Source organism: Sus scrofa, chromosome 16 (assembly GCF_000003025.6).
Source record: "Sus scrofa isolate TJ Tabasco breed Duroc chromosome 16, Sscrofa11.1, whole genome shotgun sequence".
In the NCBI taxonomy this organism is placed as follows: domain Eukaryota; kingdom Metazoa; phylum Chordata; class Mammalia; order Artiodactyla; family Suidae; genus Sus; species Sus scrofa.
In genome coordinates this window covers 75,208,318-75,227,860 of record NC_010458.4, presented here as the reverse complement: position 1 = coordinate 75,227,860, position 19,543 = coordinate 75,208,318, and the positions used below count along the sequence as shown (strand labels likewise).

The 19,543-nt window shown below is 56.6% G+C and overlaps 1 protein-coding gene and 1 non-coding gene across 3 annotated transcripts in view; one reads left to right on the top strand and one right to left on the bottom strand.

The window, feature by feature from the left end:
- The window catches only part of PAPD7 (poly(A) RNA polymerase D7, non-canonical), a 42,594-nt gene extending 31,945 nt beyond the window's left edge, over nt 1-10,649 (top strand). The window contains exons 7-13 of one of the 2 annotated variants that reach the window (XM_021076643.1): nt 2,261-2,474; nt 4,203-4,329; nt 5,212-5,312; nt 5,881-6,053; nt 6,365-6,523; nt 7,307-7,471; nt 8,471-10,649. In XM_021076643.1, the coding sequence (XP_020932302.1) occupies nt 2,261-2,474; nt 4,203-4,329; nt 5,212-5,312; nt 5,881-6,053; nt 6,365-6,523; nt 7,307-7,471; nt 8,471-8,665 (1,134 nt within the window). In that variant the 3' untranslated portion in view covers nt 8,666-10,649. The remainder of the gene's footprint in view (nt 1-2,260; nt 2,475-4,202; nt 4,330-5,211; nt 5,313-5,880; nt 6,054-6,364; nt 6,524-7,306; nt 7,472-8,470) is intronic. The other variant, XM_021076642.1, reaches the window with a different exon arrangement.
- TRNAK-UUU lies at nt 15,562-15,634 on the bottom strand. The gene has a single exon. It is a non-coding gene; the product is annotated as a tRNA-Lys (tRNA).

Sequence of the window (19,543 nt, the reverse complement as noted above, 5' to 3'; positions counted from 1 at the left end):
GCTTCATGGGTTCAACTCCTTGCTGTCCCCTTGCTGTTCAGTTTCGTGGTAGTAGAAATGGTTAATTTTCAGAATGAAGCTCTGGTTTTTTTTTTTTTTTTTTTTTTTTTGCCTTTTCTAGGGCCACTCCTGCGGCATATGGAGGTTCCCAGGCTAGGGGTCGAATTGGAGCTGTAGCTGCCGGCCTACGCCAGAGCCACAGCAACGTGGGAACCGAGCTGCTTCTGCGACCTACACCACAATTCAGGGCAGTGCTGGATCCTTAACCCACCAAGTGAGGCCAGGGATTGAACCCACAACCTCATGGTTCCTGGTCAGATTTGTTAACCACTGAGCCGTGATGGGAGCTCCTGACACTCTGTTTTGATCACTACTTTTTTCCTTTGCTCCTTTATAGCTTATCCTTTATATATCCTTTATATATATCCTTTATAGCTTATCGCCTTGTTCAGTCAAAATTTCATGCCTGGACAGTGAAAAACTATTTTTCTTGATTCTTGACTATGATTTGTACCGAAAAATTTGGATCAGAAAAAAAAAAGTTGGGTACCGCATATGGTTCAATACTGAAAAGAGCCTCTTTCCTCAGTGATGAAAAACCAGTATTTGTCTTAGTTATACTTTGCCCCTTTTTTTGAGTCGCATGAGGAAGTCTCTCAGCTGAAAACCTAAGTTTTAAGTGCTACCATGTATCGATCGCTGGACGGCTCCTTTTTAAAGGTACAGTCTGCGAGTGACCTGAAGCCGTCATTACCCACTGACATTTTCTCCGAAGGACTCAGGTCTTTACGGAGTCTTGCTTGAGCTGGACGGCACTCTTCCTCCACGGCTCTCATTAACTTTGTGTCTGTGGTGTGCTTTGGGTTTGAGGCCCCGAATTGGGTCGTTCTCTGGGTAACACTCCCGACGGCCAGTAGGGCTGCTGGTCACTTTCCTTGGCGTGTCTTGGCAGAGGGGCTGCAGGAACGGCGGGCATGGCACTCCTCGCCGGTTCCCGCGGTCTCGGGCACACGTGTCTGCCCTCACCTCCGAGACGCAGCCTCACCGCTGCTCTCCCCGAGGAGTCGGACCTGGTTTCCAGCTGAGCCCCACCTTGTGTTCTTACCTTCGTTCCCGCTCTTCTCCTGATGCGAACCATTGCGGGAGCCTTGCGCAGGGACTGCACTCTGTGCCGGGCGCCGCTGTCACCTCCCTCCCTTGGCGCCTGGCGCTGCGCTCAGCTCACGGCTCGCTGGGGGCAGGAGCCCCACTTCCTGGGTGGGCTCTCGGACCAGGCGGACGAGGAAGGGGAAGGGCCGGGCAGGCAGGAGAAAGCCTCCTCATGCCTTTGGAAGGTCTTCTCAGCCCCAGAAATAATCTGCAGGCTTTCGAAGCCGCATTTGCTCACCGAGCCCCGTGTTGGAACCATCTTCAGCCAGGACCTTGACTTTCCCCTAGACCTGGCTGTCCTGTCCTCAGATGGCGCTGTCCAGTGTGACCCCCTTGTCCAGCACGAGGCCACCTGTGCCTACGAGGCTGGTGACGTGGCCAGCAAGACCACAAGCTGAATGAGTGTTTATGAGTTAGTGTGTTCTGAATCACTTCAGTATAAATGCACGGCTCGTGGCCATCACAGTGGGCACCGCAGGTCTGCGCTGCTCAGGTCTGTGAGCCTCTGAAATTAGGGGTGCTCAGGAGGGGCCAGGAGACAGGGTTTATCTTCAGAAGGAAGTGTGGCATGGAACGAGGCTGATGCTGATCCGCATGGATCCGTATGCCGGGCGGGATGTGCGTTTGCTCTAAGTGTGACGCAGTGCCCGTCACTGCTCACGGGTAAAAGCATCCCCAGGCACCGCGATGCTGTTCAGTCTCATACTGCCCCCTTTTGGTTGTGTTTCAGAAAAAGGGATTCAAGATTAGAGTCTGAAATTAACTCCACCATCTAGGTGACTAAATTGTGCAGGAGCTGGTCTACTTATTTTTCGGCATTTGGGAATTTGTGGTAAATCAGATGTTTGTGTAGGAAGTGGCTATATGGAACATGCGTTTCAAAGAATTACAGTGTAATTAAAACCTTTGGATGAGAAGGTTCTGTTTCCCGTGAACCCTCTTGATTGACAGAAGCTCTCCAGGCTCCGTTAGTGCCCCCTGGCGCTGCTCCGGGTCCTTACAGTGCTGCTGAGCAAGCCTCCCCCGCCCCCAAATCCTGCCCCAGCCCCCCCACCCCCCCAATAGAGAGTGACTGGAGTCCATGCAAACCGTGGTTGTCTTGCTTCTACAGCTGCATCCGAGAATTGATGCCCGGAGAGCTGACGAAAACCTTGGGATGCTTCTTGTAGAATTCTTTGAACTCTACGGAAGAAATTTTAATTACTTGAAAACTGGCATTAGAATAAAAGAAGGAGGTGCCTACATCGCCAAAGAGGAGATCATGAAAGCCATGACCAGCGGGTACAGACCATCCATGCTGTGCATCGAGGACCCCCTGCTGCCAGGTAAGGACGCCTCGCTCCGCCTGCGCCCTGGCCGGGTGGGGGGCAGGCGTGTCCGCAGGCCCCCTGAGCCGGGGGCCCTCAGATCTGAGGCAGGCTCCCGCCGTGCTGGCTGAGGGGATGGGGGCACACTCAGAAATTCCTGCTAATGCTTCTGTGTCACTCGCTGTCAAGTTGCAGTTTTGTGTACTTTCTTTAATCAGAAAAATGTAGAGAGTGGGGATTAAAAATTTTTATTTTGTTTGGTTGGAAAAGTATTGCATATCCATCATAAACATCTGCTTCCCAGAAATTTGTCACGGAGCTGCGGGGTGTGCCGTCATCTCCCTTTGGTGTGGTTTTCTCCGGTTTTCCCTGCGTGGATATTAACGTTTATTGCCTTCTTGTTAATGGGTGGCGTCCCCTATTGCAAAGAGGTTGCAGCTCGTGGTTTAGTTAACAGTGTTCCCGAGGCCCCTTTCCCGTGTTCACAGGCTGTGTTCTGTTGTCAGGAGTGCTGCCTTGAAGAACCCGAGGTGGTTTAAAGCTGCTCACACACCCACGCCTTTGGTGGCCGTCTTTTAAACCTCTGCGGCTCGGAGAAGAGTGGTCTCACTGTACATTTTTGCTTATTTTACGTTTCTTTAATGATGAGTGAGGTTTTAAACACACGGTTATTTATCAATTCCGTGAACACTTACCGAGCATTTATTAGGTGATGCCGCATTTTTACTGTTGGGGATAAAATGTGTCATGTCGCACGGACAGGTGACAGAGAAGGCGGGGCAGCGCGTCAGCTGCAGGCGCGGCGCCCCCGTGTTGCTCGTGTGCTTTGCCATCCGTCTTGGCCTGTCTTGCTGCCCCGTGAGGTCATCCGTGGTCAGCGGGGTCTTTCTTTGTCCTCACGCTCTGTCTTTGTCTCTTGCATCTGTCCTTTGTATTTTTTTTTTTACGGTTCAGCTCTTGTATATGTTTTTCGATTTTTTGGTTTTGTCGTACGGCTTCTGGGGTATGACGTTTATTTAAGACCTCTTGGCAGGAACCGGGCCCACTGCTCTCGGCTGCGTGAGCGCCGTGCCCCCCGTGGTGCCTCTTCCTTCAGGGCCTGGGTCAGTTAAATGGCAGCCGTCCCGCTGCTTCCGTTTTTGCTGAAATGTGCTTGGAAAGTGAAAACCCTTGGCTTATATTGTTAAATCTGGAGAAAATAAAATCCCGGGACTTAAGAACATGTCTCCTAAGAAACATCCTTCCCTGAATCGTCAGAGCGAGTTACAGGGAAATGACAGCTGGGAGCGCGGCTGTTCTTGGCAGAAGTCAGCTCCCTGCCTGCGGCCCGCTTCGTGACCTCGGCGCTGTCCCCGCGCTTCTCACCCCTGAGCGTTCGTCCAGCTGGCCCCCTGTCCTGGCTGGAGGACGTGCTTCCTGCCGGGCCCCCTCGGTGCCCACGGGGGCGGGACCCCCGCTCTCCCGGCCTCTCCGTCGGCCCCGGCGGTCTGGTTCCGCGGGTGCTCAGGCGCCTTCGAGTTTTCGGCCACCTGGGGGGACGACCTGGCTGTCTCTCTCCGTGAGTGACACGTCTTTCCACGGAGGGGGACCCTGGTCTGATGGTGGGACGGGCCGCCGGCCGAGGCAGGGCGCTGGCTGGTGCCATCTGGCTGCCAGGGTCTGGGTGTGTTTCCGGGCTCAGGGTGTCGCACATGCCCGGGAGCGGCGGGCGCGAGGCGGGGGCTTACGGCGGCCTCTCCGTTCCAGGAAATGACGTTGGCCGGAGCTCCTACGGGGCCATGCAGGTGAAGCAGGTGTTCGACTACGCCTACATCGTGCTGAGCCACGCCGTGTCGCCGCTCGCCAGGTCCTACCCCAACAGAGACTCCGAAAGGTAAGGCCGCCCCGGCCGCGTCCCGTCCCGGTGCTGCCGGCTCTGCCGCGCCAGCGCCCTTGGCCTTGTCGTTGGCTTCCCCGAAGTTTGTCGACCGTGTTTTCGGGGAACCGGAGAATATGGGGGAAGGAGGACCTCACGGGCATTCAGAGGGTCGCCCGTGGTCTGGAGTAACGCGTGTTCCGTCGAGGGAGTCAACCTTTACTTCAGGGGGTTGTTTGGGGAGCGACGTCTGGCCTTTGAATCTGGCACGAGCTGCTTTTTCTCAGGCGGAATGTGGGTGCTCAGCTCTGAGGGATGCATCTGTGCCCCTTCCTGCGCCCGTGTCCCCCATCCTCTGACCCCAGATGATGCTTTGTGACGGGGCGGGGGGCGGGGGGGCAGGCAGAGGAGGTGGAAAGGGAGACCGAGGTGGCTGTCGCAGGCGGCGGTTGAAGCGGGGCCTGGGTTCCGGCCTCGGCAGCGGTGGGGGAAGGTGGTTCTGAGGCCTGGCCCTGGAGGCGGCAGCGCAGGGGTCCATGGCCTCCGCTCGCTCAGTGTTCCGGGCAGAGCTTTGTCCCGTGCGGTGGGAAACGGGAAGCTGGGACCCCGGGGCGGGGGGCGGGGGGGGGGGGGCGTCCCTCTCTGGCCCTGGACGGAATCGCTGCGCTGTCTTGTGGCTCGGGTACGTCCAGGGACGCGTGCACACCTGCACCCACTTTCTGTGCCGTGAGCTCAAGGCACGTTTGGGTGCCAACGCCGGAAGTCACACGGCTTTTATGAGGCGGCTCTAGCAGTTCCCGCCTCTCACCGAGCAGAGGCCTGTGTAAAGTCTAAAGCAGCTCCCGGGAGGGTCGTTGGCCGCAGGGGCCCGCGTGCCATGCTGAGCCCCTGTCCCCGCAGTACCTTGGGGAGGATCGTCAAGGTGACGCAGGAGGTGATCGACTACCGGAGGTGGATCAAGGAGAAGTGGGGCAGCAGGGCGCGCCCGGCGCCGGATCTCGGTGAGCCACCAGCCCCCGCCCCGTGCGCTGTCCCTTGGTGCTGGACGGATCCGGTCGGTCACGTCTGTGCGGTGTAGGCTGGTGCCGCCCAGCAGAACTACAAGGCGCCACACGTGCGGTGGTAAAGTTTCTAGGAACTGCATTCCACGTGTGAAAAGAAACAGGTGAAATTAGTTCTAATAATGTTTTTTTCAACTTCGTATTGAAAATATGAACATTCGAACAGGTAGTCAATATAAACAGTTATTATTAATTTTTTTGGTACCGCGTCCTTGAAATCTAGTGTGTGTCTATAGCCCATGTCTGTCGTGATCCAGCTGGTAAGTTTTCGACAGAAATGCTTGATCTGTATTTAGATTTCCCAGAGTTTACACTTGAAAGCTATGTATCCACACTGTTCCAAAGACATGTAAACGTTTTCCAGTCACTGAGATGTAATTTTTTAAAATGAAATCCGTTGAAATTAAGTAAAATCAGAAGAACCGGTTTGTCGGTCTCCTGGACAGCCCTTGCCGAGGGCCCTTCGGCGCGTGGCTGGCAGGTGACCGCGGGCTCCGTGTCCCCACAGACAACAGGATCAAGATCAAAGAGCACGTGGGCGTGTGTGAGGGGGAGCAGCCTCCGCGCCGGGACGCCGAGTCGCCCTACGGCCAGCGCCTGACCCTGTCTCTGCCCAGCCCCCAGCTTCTGTCCTCGGGCTCGTCTGCCTCCTCCGTGTCCTCGCTTTCTGGAAGTGACATCGTGAGTGTGTCTGCTGGGGGCGTGAGTGGGGGAAGTGCCTGGAGCAGTGAGTTCACACGCTGCCCCCTCATTTCCATCGCCGTGTGCATGAGGCCACCCCCCGTCCCCGCAGCACCCCGGGTGGCAGCAGGGGGCTCTCCCTGAAGTTGTGGTTTCTAGACTCACGTGGAGGTAACAGCTTGCAGCCCCGGTGTCCCTTCTGGGTCTCCCTGACGCCCCTCTTCCGTTGTGAGCTGACTTGGAGGAGTGCTGGCCCCTGCAGCTCTGGGGGGCCCGGGCACGACTGCAGCCCTGCTCTGTCCTTCCCGCAGGACTCGGACACACCGCCCTGCACGACGCCCAGCGTGTACCAGTTCAGCCTGCAGGCACCCACCCCTCTGCTGGCCAGCCTGCCCGCCGCCTTGCCCGTGCCGAGCGGCAAACCTCAGCCCAGCACGTCCAGAACTCTGGTCATGACAACAACCACTCAGGTACGCGGCCCATCCAAAACCCGAGCTCCTGCCTGAACACGGGACACAGAGGCGGAGGTGGCTGCCTGCGCCGTGGGAGGGAACTCGGCCCAGCTCCCCGAGAGCCCCCGGTGCGCGGCGTTGGGAGTGGCAGGGCGTGGCTGAGGGTCACAGCCGGTGCCGCGGTCCCGTCTGTCCCCGACGCTCACAGTGTCATCTTAAGACAGGGCTCTGAGCCCACCTTCTCGCTGTCTTTCTGGACTCGAGACGCTGCTTCTGGTGGAGGAACTGAGGGCAGCCCGGGGAGACCCACTGACGGTCGCCACGCGGCTCAGAGTGAGGAGTCGCCCACCCCCACGGGGGTCGAGGCGGGGACGGAGAGCGGGGAGCGCTTCTGGGTGCTCCGTGCCCCCAGGTGTGCCAGGCCTGGCGTCTGAGCGGGGCACCAGGTGTGCCCTGCCATCCCCGAGGCCCAGCTCCTGCTGCGCCACTGCCCTGGGGGTGGGGGCACGGTCACTGCCGGGTCTTTGGGACACTCACGGTCCTGAGACCTCAGCAGTCAGCATTGCAGAGTCCTGCCCAGGTCTTCAGGGGACACGGGAGCCTTAGTGACTCGGTGGCTGGACGCACTGCACGCGCTGTGGCCGCTGTTTCGGAGTAGAAAACGCTGCCCCTGCAGACCGAGTGTTGGGAGGTTGTGTCGTCCGGCAGCCGAAGGGCCTGTTCTCGGTGCCCCGGTGAGAGGTCGGGTGCGCCTGTGTCGCCGCCTCGTGCCTCACGGCGTCTCTGGTGCTTCTCTCCCAGACCAGGTTTACGATCCCTCCGCCCGCGCTAGGGGTGGGCCCCGTGCCCTGCAGACAGGCTGGCCTGGAAGGCGCGCCCGCGCTGAAAGCCGTCCACCACGTGTCTCCCCCCGCCCTGCCGGCCGGCTCGCCCAACCCCCTGTCCAGCCCGCACCTGTATCACAAGGTACGTCCGGCCCGGCAGCTGTGCCGCAGGCCAGCGCCTCACGCTCCCCCCACCACGGACGCAGCGGCCCAGGCGTTTTCTTTTTTTAAGGGAATTTGTTTGCTGATCATTCAACTCCATCTTTGTTTTCCTTTGTAACAAACAAAACTTTACAAGTGTTCAGAAATTTTTTTTAAATTGAGTGCAGTTTAACTCACCTCTATAAGCATCTCTGTTTTCTGCTCTTGAACTTGTTAGCAGAAAACTTAAGTTTGCAGGTTTTTTTTTTTTTTTTGGTCTTTCTAGGGCTGCACCCACGGCATGTGGAGGTTCCCAGGCTAGGGGCTGAATTGGAGCTGTAGCCACCGGCCTACGCCACAGCCACGGCAACGCCAGTTCCGAGCTGTATCTGCGACCTACCCCACAGCTCAGGGCAACGTTGGAGCTTTAACCCACCGAGCGAGGCCAGGGAGCGAACCCACGTCCTCAGGGATACTGGTCAGGTTCATTTCCGCTGCGCCGCGACGGGAACTCCTGCAACAGAGAATGGATGTCCTCCGTTAAATGGGTTTACATGCTGAGAAGCAGACGGTGAAGCCGAGGTCGGCATGCTTTCCTCCAGTCTCACCGTCCCTGGTCTTTGCCACGGGTGCCCTGGGCAGAGGGGCCAGCAGGGCCTGCACTGGCTTGGTTTCTAGGGCCCGGGGTCCCTGGGAATGTGCTTGTCTGCGGCCCTGTGGCTTCTCTAAGCCAGGCTCCCGCTCGTTAGAAACTTGGTGTCAGGAGACAGGTTGTTATGGAGGCGCTGGGTCTTGAGCACATGATGTTCAGGAGAAGCGTGACCAGCGTCCAGCCGTGGGCGTCGGGGCCGAGTCTGAGGGCTGGACGCTCGCGGCGCTGCGGGCCCTCGTCCTCGACTCCGCTCCGCGCCTCTCCGTACGTTTAGCGACACGTGTGGCTCGGCGGGGGCGTCCGTGTCGAGCTGGCTTCCGACCCCGCTGTCCCTCCCTGTCTCCCCAGCAGCACAGCGGCATGAAACTGTCCATGAAGGGCTCCCACAACCACGGCCAGGGGGGCAGCTACAGCTCGGTGGGCACTGGGGGCGTGCGGCCTCCTGTGGGCAACCGGGGGCACCACCAGTACAACCGCACCGGCTGGAGGAGGAAAAAACACACCCACACGAGGGACAGCCTGCCCGTCAGTCTCAGCAGATAATCCTCCTGGTGGCGCCGCCCGGCCCCCGCAGACTGTAGCCGGGCGGCCTCGGCGCCCCCAGGCCCAGAGACCAGCGTCCAGCCCGTCAGCCGGGCCGCCGCCCGCCGCCGATGCCTCTGCATGTCCCCGCGTGGTGGTCACGCCCGTCGTAGAGAACAGCTCCCTGTGCTCATCTGTGAAGCCTTACCCGACGCGGACGCTCTCCTGCTTCCGGACCCTCCCGCCAGCGCCGGGGCGGCTGGGCTGGGAGCCGCGGGCCGGGCCGGGCCCCGCGTCCCTCGGTACCGCGTCTGTCCTTTGCATCGGGTACCTTATTTCACGTTGTCAGAGCAACGGCGATCAGACCCCGTGTTCGCTGGGAGGTGTCCTCATTGTTTTACTGCTCTCACGTTTTGTTTCGGATTTCAGAACTTTTTCTATGTAAATATTGAAAACTTATGATTTGTGCAATAACTCAGATATTTTTTATTTAATTTCATATTTTCACATAAGTTATATTTAAGGGAAGAGGGAATTTTTTTAAACACGCTTAGATCCTTTCCCGAGTTGCATTTTCTAAGTTGGGTTCATCGTGTCGGCTGGCGGGCTGATGAGCAGCCTTAGGAAGGGAGACCTTGGGGAGGGGCCTGCGTTCCTTCTGTTGGTCGGACGTGAGGCCTCTCAGTTTGTGGTGAAGGAGCCGAGGCCCTGGCGGGTTTCGGGGGTGGGGTTCAGCTCCGAAGCCTGCTGACCAGCTGCCGGCCGGCTCTGCGTCTGGCCTGTCCTGCTCTGACCATGGCGTTTGAATGTTTTGGGTTTGGTTTTTTTTTAAACTAGACAACAGATCCAGCATTTAAAGTGCCAGAGTATAACTTTCTAAAGGGAGAAAAGGTTGTCACATTATAAAATCTTAAAAAAAAAAATGTGAATTTTGAAATTCCTCAGTGTTAGTAACATAGCTCGTGATGATGGGTCTGGTTCCGGACGGCGGTACCCAGTTTTAGGAATGTGGAGAAAGGAATTATGTTGATTCCATTGCGGAATCTGTAGCAGTAAGCACTCGTTCTGTTAAGAGCATCTCTAAGAGAAGTACTTGAGCTGCTCGGCGCGCGGCTGGGGTGCCTTCACGTGTCACAGGAGAGCGGGGCCCGGTGCCGGGCCGAGCGGCCGGTGCCCGACTGGAGAAGCCTACAGGTGTCCTGTGCAGGTGTCCTCTGCCGTGACAGCACTGTCCTTGTCCCCATTCTCGAGCGTGAATATACGCATCCTGCCTCCCCCCTGAGTTTCTGGAGCACACAGGTGTCCTGGGAGTCGGGGGCCCTCCCAGGTCATCCAGCACCCACTGTTAAAGTGGGGGTTCGGGCCCTGTCAACACTACAGGTGGGCTGGTCCTGGAGCCCACCGGCAGAGAAGGCCGAGGCGGGAAGCTTGCGCCCACGACCCGGCTGACGTGCGGACGTGGGCAGTAGTGGAGTGGGGTCAGTGTGGCAGACACCCCAAGGACAAGCTGTATTTGGAAGCGTGACCGGCCACGTGCGTCGCGAGCTGCCGACCGCGCCCGCGGGCTCTCGGGGCGGCGCCAGAGCAGCGTAGCACACTTGGTCTGCAGCTCTCGGCGATCGAAGGTTATCAAAAATATTTAAAGATATTTAAATTGTGAACCTATTGATAAAGACATATTTATAAAACTGATACGTAGACCCGTACTAATCTCTACACATTAGCAATATTGACTGTAACCCTCCATTAAGGAAGCGCCGCGGGGACGCGGGGCGACGTGGGTGCCCCTCGTGGCGCTCGGCCCCAGGCCCAGGCGCCAGGCTCCCTACCCGTCACGGTGAGCGAATGAATTGGGCTGGCCGCCCCGTGGCCACGCGCCACAGGCTTAACAAGACATCATGTTTCAATTTTTTGTGTGTGTGGACAAAAATGTAGAGGTTCAAATTGACATATTTTTATGTAAAGTTTTTCTATTCTTTGATTTTTAATAAACTTTGGAAACCAGGTGGTGGGTGCGTTTGAGCGTCTTTCCCTTCAGGGGAGGGTTGGCCCCTGCGGTGTCTCTTCCTGGCTCAGGCCGGGGACGATGGCGATGCCCTCGGCTCAGGGAGCCTGTCCTGGGCTCGGCTGACCCTTTAAATCCTGCCCCTTCCGAGCCCGTGTGCCGGGGAACTCAGACGTCCTAGTTCAAGGCGTGTGTCTTCACACCCCTCTCGGCTCAGCCCTGTACCGCTTCAAGTCACACATTTAAGCCACCAAAACGCGTAGTGTGGCTTCAAATACAAATTAGGATTTGAATTTATAAGGACATTTGTAAAAACTGCACCAGCACGTGGCTGCTCCATGTCTCAGGCTGCACGGCCCCTTGGGGATGCTCTAGAACATCCTCAGCAGCGCCCGGCCCGCTGCCAGGGCCCGTGCCAGGCCCCGTGCCAGGGCTCTAGCGCTCCTCCCGCGCTTCCACAAAAGGTTTCTGAAAGTGCTCGGAGCAGGTGCCGCCCGGAGATGCCAGGCCCTGCCCTGGGCACCGCGTTCAGGGAAGTCACAGCAAACCGCCCAGAGCAGCCGAAGACACGTGACAGCACCAGCGGGGCGGTGGGGGGGAAATACTGTGTTTTTCTGAACGGGATGGCCTGGGACAGCCCCCAGCCAGAGGGAGCTGTGTGTCTTGGGGCTGGAAGGAAGCCCTGAGGCCTGGGAGGTGTGGGGGGAGGGGGGAGCAGAGGCTGAGGGTCGGGGAGGGGTGTTGAGGGGGTCCCTGCGACAGATGATGGGGACGCTGGACTGGCCGAAAGTGGGGGTTGAGGATCCAGGGTTGTTTGGAGGTAGAGCTGCAAGGCGTCCTGGTGAGTGGGGTGGTGGCAGGTCCACGGTCGTGATGGAGGTTCCCCGGGGCCTCCCGGAGGATCAGGGCCTGAACAGCAAGTTACACTGTGGATGAGTCTGGAGCCCAGGGGAGGCGGAGGCTGCGCTTACCTGAAACGGAAGCAGGCCCTCGGCGAGCTCTGGGGACAGGGGAGGGGCTGTCCGAGCAGGGCCCCGCGGCCTCCCTGGACTCGCGAGCCGGCGTCCCGTCGGCGGAGTCAGGAGGCGCCCAGCGTGGCTCGCTGCCCCTGCCGCCCAGCTGCCTCGCCCCGTGTGATCACCTGCGAATTCACATCATTCCGGCGCCCCGTCAGCGCCGGCTCCTAGGCTTCCCCACCAGCTCCCCCCGTGGCCCGGTCTCCAGGGTCTCCGCCTCGAGGTGTGGCGGGACCCCCAGCACCCCCTCTTATTCCCTCTTGAGCCCCGGTCCCCGGGCCCCAGCAGCCTGTGCGCCCAGGCGGCCACATTGGTGATCCAGACACGTGTGCCTTTTTTGTCTCAGTCACAGTGATGATTTTTTAAAATTACTCAATAAATTTTATTACATTTATAATTACACAACAATCGTGATGATTTTTTAAATTATTTTTCTATTGAAGTATAGCTGACATAGACAGTACTAGTTTGAAGTGTACAACATAGAATTGCAATGTTTTTATAGATTACATTCCATTTAAAGCTATGCAATATTGAGCTATATTCACTCTCTGATCGATTTGGTGAAACTTTGAGAAGGATGGGATGCTTATCCTTCCGCTTTATAACGTGTAGTGGCTACCATGAAACACAGGCAGAGCCCTAAACACTCCACACAGCGAGGCTAATTCTCACTGTTGATGAACCGCTCAAGCGAGGGTTGTGCTACTGTTTCCGTGGGTCTGTGGGGGCGGGGCTGTTCCCCAGGATCGTTCCAAGGCCACCGTGGCCACACCTGGGCTTGGCGATTTGCTGTCCATCTTCCAACATAGCAGAGTCCTAGGGAGGGACTGATGTGCGATTCAAAGACCCCAGACTAAATTCTGGACAGGACGGTACGAACTGGCATTGGTAGCGTTCTCAGAAGGACTGGTCCTGCCTTCAGTGGGGCCCCCCGGAGGGCACCCTGACCCGCCCCGTGCCTGCTTCCCACAGCCCGGAGCTGTAGGTCTCCCGTGACCCCCAGAGGAACTGCTGAGATTATGTCAGACCCCTTCGCTTTACATCCGTGTTGAGGGTGAGCCTGGATGAGAAACCACTTGGCCTTGGTTTCCGTGGCCAGTGTCTACACCATAAGGTACCAGCCGTCGTAAAGACGGAGCCCGGGAAGGGATGCTGTCATCCCAGGCCTGGCGCTTCAGCTCCTTCCTGACCTCAGCTTCCTCTGCCCTGGCGCCTCCTTTCCCAGCCGGCTCTCTGGCCCTCGCTTCACCTGCACCCCGGCCCCCATGAAATCCCTCACTGCCGTCTGACGGTCGGATTCTCCTGGTGCGATGCCCTCCCCGGGATCTGTGCCCTGCCAGCCCCTGGGCCCCGCGAGCAGGGTAAGGGGTTCTGGGGGGTCGGCCAAGACCAGGCAGGGCCCCGCAGAGTTGGGGCTGACGTTGCCAGTGCTCAGTGGGCCGGATCGTGGGATGTCGGGCTGTGGCTCTGACGCTGCGACGTCGGGCGCGCTGTTGTCCCATCCTTGGAGGAGTAAGGGGAGGCGGAGGGCGGGGAGCTCCAAGGTCATCAACAGGTGTGGTGCCACGGGACGCAGCTGCCCACGCCCTCAGGGCTCAGGGGCTCCTTCCCCTTTCTCAGCCCCACTCAGTCCAAGGTCACAGCCCCACCTCCCTGCTGCCCGCCCTTCCCTCTCAGACGTGGCCTTGCCTCCTGGTCTGAACGAAAGCCCCGCCTCAGGGGCTGCCCACCTGCAGCACTTTACCTTCCCCTTCCAGACTCTAAAGAAGCACAGGAGGCACTGCCACGTGTTGGCTGGGGCCCACCTGTCCTTGGCCTCTGCCTCAGACCCCTGCGTCGGATGCCCACCCTCCTGCCCCCCACTCGGGGCTCCTTCCCCTGTGGAGGCGTCGCCTCCTCCTCTTGAACCAGCTGCAAGACGGGCCTTCTCTACCTCCGCCTCCCCACTGGCTGCACCCAGCGCTGTCTGCCCTCCGCCCTTGCAAACCTGCTTCTCGGACTGGGCTCCCAGGACACCCTCCCACCTGCAGCTTCCTTGACATCATTTTCTCATCATTTTCCCACCTCCCATCTCGGCTTGTGTCCTGGCTGGATTCCCCACAAGCATCCCCCAGGCTCCTGACTCTCCCCAAGCCTGGCCGCTCGGCCCCCTATCCTCACTGCTCCCAGGGGCTGCCCCACCCTCGGCCACCCTCGGACCTCCTGCCTTGTCCGCTGGGCATCTGTAGTGAGTATAGAGAGAACATACCCTAACATAATAAAAGCTATTTATGACAAACCCACAGCAAATACAATACTCAACAGAGAAAAGCTGAAAGCCTCCTCACTAAAATCTGGAACAAGACAAGGATGCCCACTCTCCCCACTTTTATTCAACATAGTATTGGAAATCCTAGCTACAGCAATCAGACAAAAGAAATAAAAGGTATCCAAAATGGAAGAGAAGAGGTAAAATTGTCACTATATACAGATGACGTGATACCATCTACACACAGAAAACCCTAAGGACTCCACACAAAAACTATGCCAACTGATCAATGAATTCAGCAAAGTAGCAGGATAAAGATTAGCATTCAGAAATCAGCTGCATTTCTGCATACTAACAATGCGATATTAGAAAAGGAATATGAAGATACAATACTTGTAAAATTGCACCCACAGGAGTTCCCGTCATGGCTCAGCAGAAACGAATCTGACTAGTATCCATGAGGACACAGGTTCGATCCCTGGCCTCACTCAATGGGTTAAAGGATCCGGCGTTGCCGTGAGCTGTGGTGTAGGTCCCAGATGCAGCTCGGATCTGGCTGTGGCTCTGGTGTAGGCTGGCAGCTACAGCTCTGATTCGACCCCTAGTGCGGGAACCTCCGTGTGCCACGGGTGCGGCCCTGGAAAGGCAAAACAAAACAAAAGAAGCCAAAAAGATACATGTACCCCTATGTTCATTGCACTATTCACAATATCGAAGACATGGGACTAACTTAAATGCCCATGGACAGAGGAATGGATTAAGATGTGATACATATACACAATGGAATACTACTCAGCCATAAAAAAGAACAAAGTAATGCCATTTGCAGCAATGTGGATGGAACTAGAGATTCTCATAATGAGTCAACTGAGAAAGAGAAAGACAAATACCATATGCTATCACTTCTATGTGGAATCTAAAATACGGCACAAATGAACCTACCTACAGAACAGAAACAAACTCATGGATATAGAGAACAGACTTGTGGTTGCCAAGGGGGAGAGGGAGGGAGTGGGATGGACGGGGAGTCTGGGGTTAGTAGATGCAAACTATTACATTTAGAATGGAGAAGCAATGAGGTCCTGCTGTATGCATAGGAAACTATCCAATCGCTTGTGATAGAACATGGTGGAAGATAATACGAAAAAAGTATGCATATCTGTATGTATAACTGGGTCGCTCAGCTGTACAGCAGAAATTGACAGAACATTGTAAATCAACAGTAATAAAAAAAATTTAAAAAAGACGACCAGGGCAGGTCTGGTCCTGCCTGAGTGTGGGGAGTCCTGACACCCCGGGTCTCCACCTGTGCGTCCTGGCTCCTCCTCGGGCACAGGGAGCGTGTCGGCTGTCGTTGGGGGTGACCCTGGCCACCTCTGTCCACCCATTCCAGGCAGGACCAGCCCCTTCTCCACGTCCAGGGAGTCCGTCCTCCCCTGGGAGGCTCCCGGGGGGTCGGAGCGATGGCCTGTGTCTCCTCTGTGCCAGGCGTGGAATTGTCACCGCTTAAGCGCTCAGCTTCCTGACAGTCACTCTATCAGGCTGAAAAAGGTTGTATTCCTTTTGTGCTGTTATTTGACCTTTTAAAAAATTTATTATTTTATTTTTATTACTCAAATGAATTGGTCACATCAAACCTCTACTTCGCCCGAACAGGGACTTGAACCCTGGACCCTCAGATTAAAAGTCTGATGCTCTACCAACTGAGCTATCCGGGCTCTTCTGACTTTTTCAAATTTATCTTCTCTGCTCAGTAGAATGTGAGCTTTGTGAGAGGTGTGTGTGTGTGTATGTGTGTGTGAGTGTGTGTGTGTGTGTGTGTGTGGCCCTCTCGGGCCCAGGGCCACGCAGGACACCCTGAAATTGCTTGCTGAAGTCTCACGGCTCCTGGGTTGGTGCGTGCGCTCCCCTGCCTCTGCTGTTGCAGGGTGCAGCCAGGAGCAGATAGACAGCAATGCTTCAGTGAATAAAAAAAAAAAGTAAAAGTTTGTATGTGGAAAAGTACAGCAGGAAATAGGAAGATTCCAGGTTAAGTTTGTAGGAAAATTGGAATGCAGACTATGTCAGAATTTAAAAGAATATCAAGTCCTCCTTTTATGTTTGTATTTTCTTTTTTAGAGGCACACCCATGGCTTATGGAAGTTCCCAGGCTAGGGATCGAATTGGTGCTACAGCTGCCGGCCTATACCACAGCCACTGGTCTATACCACAGCCATGACAACGCTGGATCCGAGCCACCTACACCACAGCTTGCAGCCACGGCAGGCTCCTTAACCCACGGAGTGCCGCCCAGGATCAAACCTGCATCCTCAGAGACTAGGTCAGGTTTTTAACCCGCTGAGCCGCAAGGAGAACCCCTGCCCAATCCTCCTTGTCGCTGAAACACATCTGCAGCAGCATTGCCCTCCTGGAGGGTTTGCTTGGTTCTCTGCCAGCATGCCTGCCAGCTGGCAGCGCGGGGAAGGCTGGAGCCCAGTGAAGCTGGGTAATTGCCCGTGGTTTGTTGCTTTGTTTCATTTTCTTCATCCCACCCCCTCCACTGCCCCCACCCCCCTCTCTTCTCATCCCATCCCCTCCCCTCCCATCCCATTTCCAAGTTCCTGGGTGGGGTGGCTCCCTCCCAGGTCCTCGCCTGTCCGATGAAGTGTCCTCTGTGCGAGGACGGACCCGGGGTCTGGGTGGGCATCGCCGTCCACACCCCACACCCTATCCCCTCTCGGCTGACGGCTTCTTGGTAGCCCCTGGCAAGTCCTGGCTGCACGAGCCCCGCAGCGGGTCGGGGAGGGGGCGCTGGTGCCCCACTGCAGACCTGCCCTGCATGCCCGCGGCTCCCTCCTCCCTCCCGAGGTCCCCAGGGGAGGGTGGCCCCGGAGGTGAGCTGTGAACTCAGCAAAGGTTTGAAAAGAAACCTGGTGCCCAGGTTTTGAAAAGTACGGGGAAACGAGGCTGTAGGCTTTTCTTTTATTGAAAACAAGAAAAACCCGTGACTCCCCAGCAGTGGCAGTGGCAGTGGCAGGGAGGGGATCCTTAGGGTGGGTCTGGGGCCACTCCTGCCACCCGGGGTGCCCATCAGATCCAGATCGCTGAAACCAGCCTTCCACTGTCTGCGCAGACCTAAAGCTGCGTCTGGGCCTGGGCTGAGGGTTGGTGGCTCTGCTGTCACCAGGTTCCCTGTGATGTGCTCCGGATGGGGCGGGAGGGGCACCTGCAGAGTAGCTGCTGGACCTCAGGGAAGGGTTGGGAGTGGAAACAGCGTGCAAGGCACAGGAGCAGAGCGGCGGGAGGAGAGTGGGTGGGAGGTGGGAGATGGGACCTGGTCCTGGGCATGGTGTGACTCCAGGGGGACCTAGGGCAGTGCGGGGGACCTTGGGGACGGGACGGGTCAGTCAGCCCCCTTGGAGCTGCTGGTGGTGGCCTGCAGCCTGCCAGCCGAGGATGCTGGGGGCTGGTACCTGTGGCTGTTGGTTTTATGGCCACATTCTGAGAAGAGCAGTGACGAGACACTCTTCAAATGGGCTCTCGGGGCCTGAGCTCGTGGAGAAAATACTTCTATTCTCTCTGCTCTTCCAGGACCGAGCGGCATCACCCGCTTAAAGTCCTCAGGGGGCGTTGGAGGCTCTCTCCCTGCAGGCAGGGCGACCCCCACAGGCCCGGGCCTCCCAGGTGCCCTCCCCTCCCCAGCAGACACAGCCCTCTCAGGTCCACCAGAATGATTCTGGAGAGTTCTTCTTTTTCCCAGAAACACAGCTCATCCCAGAATTCAGGTTTTTTGTTTTTGATTTGGTATATCTGACAGTTTGAATGGAACAACTCTGAAAGCAACCTTCCTTCACAGAAATCCAGCTTCTCCTTGCTCTTGGGGGGGCCTCCCAGCCTCCCTTGCACCCCTGACCCATTCCTCCCTCCCCTCTTCAAGACACAGGTGGAGCAGCCCCCAGGCTCTTGGGGGCGCCTGGCACTTGGGAGGGGGACCTAGGTGAGAGAGAGAGAGCGAGAGAGAAGGAGTTACCCCTTACGTGGAGACAGTAAGTACGGCCTGACCCCTTGTCTGAGCCAACCGAGGTTGAAGGCCCCCACCGTGGCCCAAGGGCCACCGCGAGTGGACTGGCACCTGTCTCCTTGGCCGACAAAGGGCGGGGTGGGTCTGTGTGACCGGCAGCGAGCCCGGGTGATGCTGGACTCCACATCCACGTCTCCCTTCCTGAACCCAAGGTGGGCTGCACACGCGGCAGCCCCAGGGCTCCGGCTGGAGGAGGCGGGAGGGGCCCCGGGGTGTCCCAGATCCTGGCAGCTCCCAGCCCACTTCCGTCCCTGCGGGAGATGTGTCTTGAAACCAGCTTCGGGAAGGTTCTCACCGGGCAGGCGCCTGCGTGGACAGAAGGGTCACTGTCACGCCAGTGCTCACTTGGGGCCAGTCTTCTGGATTCCGAGATCAGACGAATGAGAAACCTTCATGTTCCTCAGTGAAGAGAAAGAGGATTTTTACGTACTTTTTTTCCAATTGCAACAACTTTTCTTTCCGTTGGAAAAGTTTCATTGACGTAGAGTTGGCTGACAAGGTTGTGGTCCTTTCCGCTGTACAACAAAGTGATTCGATTATACGTGTCCACACATCCGTTCCTGCTGATTCTTCTCCCACGTGGATTTTCACAGCGTATTGGGGAGAGCTCCCTGGGCTTCACAGCAGGGCCCCGCTGACCGTCCCGTCCATACGCAAGAGCATGCACCTGCCAATCAGCGCAGGTGCGGTTGCTATCGAAAAGGTGGTGGGACACGCTCCCAGGCTCTGCCACCCTATCATGTCAACCCAGGGTCTCATGCGCAGCGATCAAGAAGAATTTAAAGACACTGTCCCTAAAAAGTCTTGATCAGGGATTGGCCCTTTCAAGCACACGACTTGATGTCAAATACTTAGGTCCCAGAGTCCCTGTTGTGGCTCAGCCATAACAAACAGGACTGAGATCCATGAGGACACGGGTTTGATCCCTGGCCTCGCTCAGTGGGTTAAGGATCCAGTGTTGCTGTGAACTGTGGTGTAGGTTGCAGATGCGGCTCAGATCCCACATGGCGGTGGCTTTGGTGTAGACCGGCAGTTGCAGCTCTGATTCAACCCCCAGCCCGGGAACTTCCATATGCCTCAAGTTTGGCCCTAAAAAGACAAAAAACAAAACAAAACACCCCCAAAAGACTAGGGCCAAAGAAATCTGCTCAAGCTTCCTACTACAAACATAGTAAAAGGTTTTATTTGGAAATTTTATACAAATTCACTATTATCTCCATACATTGTGTTTCATTGAAAAATTAAAATGATATCGAAAAGGGGTAACTTCTTTGCCACGCTTCATATCAATGTCTCAGATTCCTTCCAGTTTACCCAAATGTACAAAAATACAGTAAAATAATAGTTTCTGTGGACTCGAGATCCACGCAACTTATCTCTATTAGTGGGAATCCCTGCCCTGGAGGACGGTAAGTTTTGTGCTCACAGCTTCATAAATGTTCACCTGTTACCCTTCTATTTATTCAGCTTTAATTATAAAAGTCTACACCGATGTGGGATAAAGACTAGAGAAGCTGTGGAAATGATGAGACAAGGTCCCCTTTCCTGACCTGCGCGATTGCTGTTC